At 33.7% G+C, this 11,035-nt stretch overlaps 2 protein-coding genes across 2 annotated transcripts in view; both read right to left on the reverse strand.

Moving 5' to 3' along the window:
• Positions 1–3,185, reverse strand: part of LOC132054122 (transcription factor bHLH162-like) — a 7,226-nt gene extending 4,041 nt beyond the window's left edge. The window contains exons 1-2 of the mRNA XM_059446184.1: positions 2,974–3,185; positions 836–1,073 (exon numbers count right to left, since the gene is read on the reverse strand). Of these exons, the coding sequence (XP_059302167.1) occupies positions 836–1,073; positions 2,974–3,117 (382 nt within the window). The 5' untranslated portion in view covers positions 3,118–3,185. The remainder of the gene's footprint in view (positions 1–835; positions 1,074–2,973) is intronic.
• Positions 3,186–7,829: 4,644 nt separating this feature from the next.
• Positions 7,830–10,653, reverse strand: LOC132054123 (transcription factor bHLH162-like). Its single transcript, XM_059446186.1, has 4 exons — positions 10,555–10,653; positions 9,173–9,481; positions 8,023–8,206; positions 7,830–7,873 (listed from the first exon to the last, which is right to left on the reverse strand). Exons 1-4 carry the CDS (start codon positions 10,636–10,638, stop codon positions 7,830–7,832), a joined length of 621 nt encoding a protein of 206 aa, XP_059302169.1. The 5' UTR covers positions 10,639–10,653.
• Between the last annotated feature and the right edge of the window lie 382 nt (positions 10,654–11,035).

Here is an 11,035-nt window from a genome sequence, read left to right on the forward strand (position 1 = left end):
GTCTCTACTTTGTATCTTGAGATAGTCTTAATACTCAACCCGACTTGAATCATCCATATCTCCTTACCCCCGATATCATTTTGACGAGCTGTTTGTTGCGTTGCAAACTAGACTCGATGAACTTAATTTTAGGCTTTTGAAACACCTTAAAACTCCTCATATACTAGGAGATATGCCTCCTACAATATAGGCTAAAATCGGGTCCGAGATTGTACTGAAATTGTTCCGATTCATTTAGTTTAACTTCTAATCCTCTTCCAACCTCATGTAACCTCTTATACATACATATACACAGTCATTTACATCCATAACAATTCATATACATGTCTCGAAGGGTCCGTAGAATCACAATAACCATAAGTAGAACTCACAAAGCTTCGACGAAACTCCAATCGAAAAAGTATATTCCTATCTTTTGTCCATCTTCTATATCATTACTAATAATCTCAAATACTTTAAAAGGTCACTCACATTACCTCATATACATACTCATAACGCGATTTCAAATCCTTTAGGTTACCAAAGTCACCTCGAGATACTTAAGACAACCATATTTATAACGATATTCTTACTAACTCGATTAACTTTCCTTGAACCTTCTTAACTCATTCTTTCTTGTTTTAATACAAGTAGCACGGATTATTATGGAGTGTGACATTCTCCCCTCCTTTAGAACATTCGTCCTCGCATGTCAAATGAGGACTAAAACTCGTCAATTAAATAACCGAATCACCCGTTATCGCGACTATAGCAAGAAGATTTGACCACGAAAAGGGTGTTTTTAGGAATATTATGCCTAAAAGTGCTAAACGACCAAATGGGTCGTTACAAACACCTTCCTTATGGCATAATCGAATGATGTTATTAAAAGTGGCTAAACTATCAAGGCCAGTTATCAGAACCACGACCATGTTTGGGCCCATTTCATGGAATTCGATCTGAGGGGGTGACTTAGTTATCTTTGTGCCCATTTTCAATTGTTCCAAGTGCTTCTTCTTCTTCTCCAATTTCTTATCTAAGCTAGCTATGTACTTCTCTGCTGCATGTACTTGATCAGTCACTGCCACTGTGTCCTGCAGCACTCAAATTTTAAACGATGCATATAGAAGAAATATACATGCATGTAGATTGTCGGATCCAGGATTTGATGTTTATGGGTTATGGATTCTAGTTCTTTTTGAGTTGCTAGCTAGGTCCTAAATAAATAAAAAGTTAAGACAAACACTAGCTTTTTTAAGCTTTATGACTTCAACTTTTAAGGTTGATTAATTATTGTTTATGTATATATAATAGATGTTGAATCCCCTTGGCTTCTTCGCGTGCTTACTTTATTATACTTTGAACCCCCCTTAGTGAAAATCCTAGCTCCGCCACAAATTGAACCCGTCATATTTTTAAAGTTATGGATTCGTATCCTTCATTTATTACAATTTTAGTAGATTTTTATATATAAATTTATACTCTGTGCTAAAAATACTGGATTCATATGAAGTTATGAACCCACCACCCATAAACTGCATCCGCTCTGGAGGCTGGCCTCTGCATGCATGCAAATGATATTAGCCAAGAGCAAGTGATCATTATTCCTAACGAAAATAATTGGATGCATGCATGATCTCACTCATAAGAGTTGGATGGTGATGGAACAATGATCTCATCTAGAGGTGGATTTAGAATTTTAGGTGGTTCAACCTTTATTTTTTTTAATAATCATTGAACCTTTTACACTTTTAAAAGTTATGGATTCAGAATTTATTGATTTCACACATGCACACGCAGACACATTGCTTCTGTGAATAAAAGATGTTCAAGCTCAGTTGAAACCGTACCTTCTTATATAACTAGATGTGCCACTAATTCAGAAAAGTTAGGTGTCGAACGAAGAGAGAGAGAGAGAGATCGATCAATTTTCTGAAATTTTTAGTCTGTGGATGTAAAACTAGCGGTTACGAACTTTAAAGCAATAGCAGATATAGATTATTTTTAATGCTTAGGCCTATTTTCAACCTATTTTAACCCCTGCTTATTATTATCTCAGGGCTATTTTCAACCCATTTTAACCCGTGCTTATTTTTAACGCTTAGGGCTATTTTCAACTCATTTTAACCCGTGGTTATTTTAACGCTTAGGGTATTTTCAACCAACACAAATTTTAATCCATAATACTTTTAACCTTATTTTTTCAACCATGACAAGCAATAATCACTCTTTAAATGTCTCACAAACCTTCACTGGTCAAAGCTATCATATTTGGTCAGTGAAGATGAAGTTAAACAATTTTAAAATGTGTAAGAATAATTCTCTTCCGCTTGAAAATAAAAGTTACACAATTACTTTCAACCGACGGAATTAAAAATTGTCACTGAGAAATACTTGAAGCATGTAACGAAAAAATGCAAGAAAATTGAGTTCAAGAAGAAGAAGAAGAAGAAAGGCTCATGTTATCGATGTGTGCAAGTTCAAAAATACTCAAAAAAGAAATCCACAAGCACAAATTGCTAGATTCGAAATTAAGGAGGAACAATTTTTCTAGTTTGCTACAACATAAGCAAGGAAGAGTGTTGGATTTTGCATCTGTTACTGCTACAATTTTCTAGAATAATTAATTGTTTAGTTGTAGAAGAAGTTTAATAGTTAATCTAGTATAATATTCAGTTTTTTAGTTTTAGTAATAGTCTAATACTTTTGATGTAGGAGAGAGTCTACTACTCTATTTATGTGCCTATATAAAGGCTTATGATATTAAAATTTATATGAGACAGTTTTTATTCATATTTCTACCTCGTTGTTTGCATCTTTCTCCAAAAAACCATAATAGCTTACCACTCACATGTTCAAGGTTTTGCAGTATTTCGGTATAGAACATGAATATATACGTACAAAACTACTAAATTTTAATAAATGTAATATTTTGAACTCATAATAATTTCAAAACCTCGATGAATTCAGTAGTAAGAAATTTAAAAAACAAACCTTAGACGTAGAGGCCTGAGCAGGGAGCATGGAATATAGCTGGTTAATGAGATACTGCATATAAATCCTTCTATGTTTCTCCACATACTTCCTCTCCAATTTTGGACCTGCCTTAGCTGATTTAGACCTCCGGCTACTTTCCATTTTTTTTCTGTTGAGTACTAGGCATTTTTAGAAACTTTTTTCTAGGTGTTTCTTGTAAACTTTTTGCCTATTCATTAGTACTACTTTAGTTCCCAATAAATAACTCCTTTTATACGTTCCATCAAACCGTTCTCTCTTGGGGGTCAACAAAACCATGATGCATTAAAACTATAAGCTTGTGACGTCACCAATTAGATCATGTAGTTGTCATATTTCTTATTCTCCCCTCAATAAAATTAAAATTTGAAATATATGGTTTCCTAACAACGACTTCAGGGTAACGCTATAAGATAATAAATGAGTTCACAAAAGGCTACCGAGTCCTATCACCTATATTATTATGTACTACTCCTGTACTCCATTAAAGTTACGAGCTGCTATCACTCTATGACTAATCTGATTTAGAATATTTCCACAAGATGGACATGATACCCAATCACCTTGCTAGTAAAAAGCAGCTACAGTATATATATAATTTACATATATTTGTAATTTTATTAATCATGCATTTTTCTAGTTGGAGTGGAAAAAGATTTTCACCCTTTGCACTTGGAGTTGACGTACTTATTATGAAAGTTGAAACACATGCGTTTTAGTCTTTAGTCTTTCTTTTTTGTCTTTTTGTTTTAGTCTTTAGTCTTTCTTTTTTGTCTTTTTTGTTATTTTTGGATGTTGTTGAATTATATCACGCGCAGAGCCGAAAATTATATTGAACAGTATAGGAATCTAGCTACTTTAGATTATTATTGCTCAAGTGCGTGTGAAAACCTTTTTCTTTTACAAATAACTTTCAAAACTCTAAGGATGTTTCTCGTAAAAAATATTTTTCTGAAACATAAGTAATTTTCTTACTTAGTATAGTTAAAAGCGTAATTAAATCTAATATTGGTTAGAGGTTTGGTCCATGTACCTCTCTAACATATGTAACATTTTGTGCACTAATAGACATGGTACTATGATAGGGGTCAAGCCTAACCCCCCACTCCTAAGGGATCACAACCTAAGGAGATGGCTTATTAAAAAATAAAAAAATAAAAAAATCTAATATATACGTAATAGATGATATAGTCCATGAAGTAAAATACTAAATTCATCCGACTCCTATGTCAAATTTACTTATAAGACGACTTTTAATAATAAGATTGACGTGGCTCGGGCAAAATGATACTTATGCACATAGGTCAAAATGTCATACGTATTTCTTCCTAGGGATCTTGTGGGAGTGGCCCACTTTGAATTCCTGGTGATGTCCTTTGGTCTGACTAATTAATGCACCCGCTGCATTTATGGATTTGATGAATCGAATGTTCAAATTTTTCCTTGATCGTTTCATTATTTTCTTTAGTGATGATATTCTGGTGTATTTGAAAAGTCGTGAGGAACATGCAGGTCACTTGAGAATCAGAGGCGGATTCAGGATTTAAAGTGTGTGGGTCCTAATAAATTTTTATTCATATACAGTAATAACTAGGAACGGCAAGCGAGCGGGTTGGGTCGGATCGGATTAGATATGAGCGGGTAAAAAATGACTTAACCAAAAACAAATAACATATCCGATCCGCCCATATTTAACACGAACAAAAAATGGATTAATCAAGGGATAATATGAATGTGACTTTAGGAATATTACTCAGGTGAAAACACAAGCTAAAAACTAAAATAAGCTTTAACTCCGAGAAAGCAAGAACTCATGAAAAATAACAAGCAGACAAATGAGTATTAATAATATGAATATCCATTTTTTAGTGGATAATATCGATAATAGTCATATTTGATCCATTTTTAAAAAGTAGGTTATCCAACTCATATTCAATGGTTATATTAGATAGTTACTTTTTTTTATTATTATTTATCCATTTCGCCAGTGCTACTAATAATTAAAAAAACGAGTATTGTATTCAATATATATATTTGCAAATTAACAAACCACTTAAACAAAACATATATTTTTGCAAGAGGTGGGGCATGACATGGTTAATTGAAAAATTAAAAAATGTAACACAATATAAGAGAAACTAAAGTAAAAGAATGAGAAATTATTGGGATGCGTCTGGGGTTTTCATTCGGCTGGTGTAGTGTTTTAATTTGTAGAAAACAAAAAAAAAAAAAAAAAAAAAAAAAAATAGAAAAGAACTTAGGTGAGGCCAGCGAGGTCTGAACCCTCGCCTAACAATGGAGCAACTCCTTAGCTGCGTTCCATTTCGCCACGGAGCTGTCTGCTCTTTTCGGTAGGGGGTTCTAGGAGGAATTCTATATCACTTTAACAATTTTTCTATATAAATATACAATCTCGACAAAAGTTAGAGTGTCGGGTGTGGGTTCCCGAGAACCCATACCCGACACTATAGATCCACCCCTGTTGAGAATAACCTTGAAGACACTTGAGGAGAACAACGTTTATGCAAAATTTCCTAAGTGTGACTTCTGGCTAAACCCTATGGCTTTTCTTGGGCCATGTGGTGCCTAACGAAGGTGTTAAGGTTGATCCTCAAAAAATTTCGGCTGTTAAGGATAAGTTCTGCTTTATAAGGCAGAATTTTAGCGAATCCTAGCCTTGCAATTTTTTTTTTTTTTTTACTCCCAATTGCTTGGGGTATTTTCTACCACTTTTTTAAGCTAAGAACAAAAATTAAAGACCAGTAATTTGAGGGGCAAAAATTAAAGACCAGCGCTTTGAAGGGCAATCCGTGCAGAAAAATGAATTATATCTAGCAGGAGATAAAAAATTTAATGTCACGGGGCATAACTTATGCCAAGTTATTTGCCTTGAGGGGTAAAAATTAAAGATCGTAACAAAAATAGGGCAACGTGCAAATGATGCATCTCTTTCTTTTGTCTTTTTTTATTCTTCTTTTTGGAAGGAGACATTTTTTTCTTTTTTAATTTGGGAAGAAGATAATGAAGGAATAATAATGGAGGAGCCGAAGTTTTCACTAAAAAATGACCCTAGAAGTGTTAGATTTTAGTTTTGTCAAACGGTACATCTCTTTCTTTTGTCTTTTTTTATTCTTTCTTTGTGGAAGGAGACATTTTTGGCCTTTTTCATTTGAGAAGGGGACAATGGAGGAATAATAATGGAGGAACCGAAGTTTTCACTAAAAAATTCAAAATATAAACAAGTAAATATATAAAAAATCAAAGAAATTCAAGATTCACTATATGCATAAAATAATTTGACCTTTTATATAATGCAATTTTTTGATGAAGGAGGTTCGCCTGAAAATCCCTTCTGATAACCCTTGCTATGTCCACGAGAACAAGCACAAGCAACATCAAACAATGGAGATTGCAAATTAATCTTCCGGCAAGGAGCTAAATTAAATCAGCTGATATTGTGGAATTATATTAATCCCAGAGCCATCACGAGGAAAATTTTAAATTATTAGGAACCTACATTCAATTATTATTGTTTTAGTAAGTTTCAAAAATCACCTTTGTTTTACATGCAGCTTCTAACATGAAAGAACCTTTAAAAACCTATGCCTACTGTTCGAAAATGATTGATGGATATCACATAAGAATTATATTCCTTTTGTAATAGCACACAGTGGAAAAGCAGTGCCAATGTCGGCCGAATTATTGAGAATTCAAGAAAACTCTACCCCTAATAGTCCAAGTCCATCTGTCCATATATTCATTTACTTGGCAACACCGACAATTGACTTTATTACAAATGAATTTGATGGAAAATAAAGATACAAACATTACATTTGCGTTTTGGACAAGGACATATAACATGGGAAGTTCCCTAGGAAAATTCTGCACAAAGCGGGACGACCTAATTAATCATTATTCTTTTGATCTCAACTTATGTGATATTGTTTGATTGAATACGAAGTCAATGAAATCGAATCCGTTAATACTTATATTTCTAAAGAGCCTTAATTAATATTTGTGTGATTATAATTAATTATTTTAAATTACTTTGTAAAATAAAAAAAGTAACATTTTTTTTAAATATATTACCCCCAAAAATGTATCACATAAACTAAAAACATAATGAGAATTTTTGAGTTATGAATTCAATTAAGTCTAATGATGTTGGTACTTCTCAAGTCGTTCAATAAGTGCTCCCCTCTCCGCCTACATTTTAGCATTTTGTTTTATCTCATCCTTCCTCGATATTTCTGTCATTCTTTGCGTGTTAAGATTATTAGCCTCAACTAGTTTATTATTGTTAGTAAAAGATATAAAATTAATTACAAAGAAGAAGAAAAAAGTTAATAACATTTCATGTTGATTGTCTTCCTTCCATCCTCAACACTCCACCCACCCCCACCTTTGCCCTTGGCAACCGCCCCACGCCACCCCCTTGGCCGCAACTGAGTCCCCAACACTCTGCCCCCTCCTCCTCTCATTCCCCAACACCCCTGAACCCCCACCCCACCTACCCCATCTTCACTCTCATAGCATTTGCCTAAACTATTGCTCTTGGGACGATATTTTTTGTTTACTTACCAAACATCATATAAGTGACAAAATCATTTATTTTTCAGGAATAACATTTTTCTTCATACCAAGCACATTCATAATCTGCAAATGCTTACTAATGATCAACAAGTGAAACAGATCTAAGATAAGTACTCTTTATTCCAATCCGAAAATCGAATGATTAAGACTGACAACAAATACTCATCTGCATGAATCACGATACTAAACAAGGAGATGAAAATTTACATCTCAATTGTTTCCATGCCCAATGAAAAACTGTTTCAGTTCCACAAAGAGCTAGGGGTTTCTTGAACATTTTGCATGTTACCATGCATGTTTGAATTTTTTCTTGTTGTTGATAATAAATCCAGTGCATCAAATTCTATCAGTCCAGCATGTTTGGATTTTGACTTGTTGTTGGTAATAACTCCTGTGCGTCAAAATCTATCAGTCCAGAATGCATGTTTGGATTTTGACTTCTTGTTGGTAATAACTCCAGTGCATCAAATTCTATCTGTCCAGATTCAATTACGTAGTCCCATAAATGTAGTTGGGATTCCATGTCATTGCTGCGAGATGGTCCATCAATCAATTCCTTCATCTTATCACACAGAGTTGTAGCTCTAAATTCCATTGTTGAACTTTTGTTGATCTGCACCTAAATAGATCAAACATTAAATGTAAATTTAAACGAATCTAGTTTGATTTGCAAGAAGTTGACACTTGACAACTTATTTTTCTAGTACAGCGGAAGTCATTTTTTGAAAAATCATTAATTAGCACTTTCTCTATCCCAATTTATGTGAAGGGATTCGGAGTACGAGGGTTAATAGAGTTAATGTTGATTCTGAATTCGGTTATAAATTCTTCAATTTTAGAAGCAAAACTTACATATTTGAAAACTGCATGAAAAGCAATACAAGTCAACGTTGGTAGTGATTCAAAATATTTAAAAAAAAAACGTTTGAGAAAATAGTAGTAAAAGAAAACTCAAATTTGACTCCCCAAACGGCAACATCTTCACATCAAATTGGATGGCGGGAATATTAAAGATTAACATTAGTTTTAGTAAACAAGATAGTAGCTGATGATTTTTTTAGTCTAGATATGAGTTAATAGTGAAGGAATTTTACTTCCATCCGAAGGTTACGGAAGTTGTTTTCTCCCTTTTGGTGGAAAGTATTATCATGAATAATATTTCAGCCAACAAAACATCAAAAATGAGGAACTCATTTGTCTATAAATATTTATTCAAAATTTTAAATAAGTGTTTGTCTATCAAAATAGCTGAGTATTTCAACTTCAAATTTGAAATATGAAAATTTGAAGCTTGAACAACAAGTTTTAAGAGTTTTTCGAGTTTTCACTCACAAAACTTCAACTGAATTTTCATGCTCAAACACAACTTTATATACCAGGTCACCAGGGCTCTTGGCAAGAGCTATAGCAGCTTACGGTGTAGTTGATTCGGAAATACATGCTCTTTTTTAACTTAACTCCAAATTCTACAGTTTTTCAAATATCAACCGATTCAATAAGTCCAAGCTCCAATTTATTTTTTAGAATGGTCTCCTAAAAGATCATTACCAAACATACCGTTAATTAAAATACCAAATATCATTACCTTAGTTTCATGAGAAATTTGCAGTGTAGTTTTTCCATTGAGTTGAAAGCTGGTAGACACAACTTCAACACCTTCCCCATGGCATAATCGAATGAGGTTATTGAAAGTGGCTAAATCATCAAGGCCAGTTATCAAAACAACGACCATGTTTGGGCCCATTTCATGGAATTCGATCTGAGGGGGTGACTTAGTTGTCTTTGTGCCCATTTTCAATTGTTCCAAGTGCTTCTTCTTCTTCTCCAATTTCTTATCTAAGCTATCTATGTACTTCTCTGCTGCATGTACTTGATCAGGCGCTGCCACTGTGTCCTGCAGCACTCAAATTGTAAATGATGCATATAGAAGAAATATACATGCATGTAGATCGTTGGATCCAGGATTTGATGTTTATGGGTTATGGATTCTAGTTCTTTTGAGTTGCTAGGTTCTAAATAAATGATTTTCTTTAAGACAAATACAGGATTTTTAAACTTTATGAGTTCAACTTTTAAGGCTCTTTTGCTTTGAACCCGTCATATTTTTAAAGCTATGCGTTCCTATCCACTATTTATTAAAAGTTTAGTAAATTTTTACATATAAATTTATAATTTGTGCTAAAAATATTGGGTTCATATGAACCCAACACCGACAAATTGTATCCGCCCTGGCTTCAGGGGCGGAGCCAGGTGGTTGCGATGGGGTTTACCCAAGCCCGCTTTGGCGAAAAATTATACTGTATATATATATATATAAGGTTAAATTTATTTTTATGTATATATAGTTGATGTTGAATTCTCTTGGCTTCTTCGTTTATTTTTTCATATTTGAACCCCTTACTAAAAATTCTGGCTCGCCGCTGCCTAGCTTGCATGCATGGAAATCATGTTAGCTAAGAGCAAGTAATCATTATTCGTATGGGAAAAAGAGAATAATTCGATGCATGCATGATCTCACTCATAGAGTTGGATGGTGATGGAAGTATGATCTTTTTCAATACTGATCCAGAATTTTAGGGGTTCCATCTGAATTATGTTTTGATCACTGAATCCATTGCACTTTTAAAATTTATGAATTTAGAATTTAATTCTAACTTTAAATTTCAGTGATTTCAAACACACACACACATATATAAAACTAGATGTGCCACTAATTTAGAAAGAGTTAGGTGCCGAAGTGAGAGAGAGAGATCAATTATCCGAAATTTTATGTGGATGTGATCTTATATATAGTAGCGGTTACGAACTTTAAAGCAATGGCAGATATCTCTTACCACTCACATGTTCAAGGCTTTACAGTATTTCAATATAGAACATGAATATATACGTAAGGGAGTACTATATTTTAAAAATATAATAATTTCAAAACCTCGGTGAGTTCAGTAGTAAGAAATTTAAATAACAAACCTGAGACGTAGAGGCATGAGCAGGGAGCATGGAATAAAGCTGGTTGATGAGATACTTCATATAATTCCTTCTATTTTTTTCCATATACTTCCTTTCCAATTTTGGACCTGCCTTTGCTGATTTAGATCTCTGGCCACTTACCATGTTGCCTATTGAATACTATTTTCAGAAACTTTTCTCTAGGTGTTTCTTGTACTTTTTTTTTGCCTATTTCATTAAATAAATGGAGGAACTAAAAATGGATACGTTAGTTCCCAGTAATAGCAACTCCTTTTATAGATTCCATCAAGGTCACCGTTCTCTCTTGGGGTCAACAAAAAACATGATGCATTGAAACAAGGGCTTGGGCAAAGGTGCAAATATACCCCTCAACTTTGCGATTTAGAGCAGATATACCCCTCATTACAAATTGGTGTATATATACCCCTGCCGTTACAAAATGGTGCAAATATACCCCTGCCGTTATAAAATGGTGCAAATA

The sequence above is a fragment of the Lycium ferocissimum genome, chromosome 4 (genome assembly GCF_029784015.1).
Source record: "Lycium ferocissimum isolate CSIRO_LF1 chromosome 4, AGI_CSIRO_Lferr_CH_V1, whole genome shotgun sequence".
Taxonomy (NCBI): domain Eukaryota; kingdom Viridiplantae; phylum Streptophyta; class Magnoliopsida; order Solanales; family Solanaceae; genus Lycium; species Lycium ferocissimum.

What these genes read in the sequence shown, in the direction of transcription:
- LOC132054123 (XM_059446186.1), bottom strand. Translation starts at nt 10,638, where the DNA reads ATGGAAAAAAATAGAAGGAATTATATGAAGTATCTCATCAACCAGCTT. An exon ending in AAATTTCTCATGAAACTAAG is followed by an intron (nt 8,207 to 9,172) that starts GTAATGATATTT and finishes TGATCTATTTAG; the next exon opens with GTGCAGATCAACAAAAGTTC. An exon ending in GTTATTACCAACAAGAAGTC is followed by an intron (nt 7,874 to 8,022) that starts AAAATCCAAACA and finishes ACATGCATGGTA; the next exon opens with ACATGCAAAATGTTCAAGAA.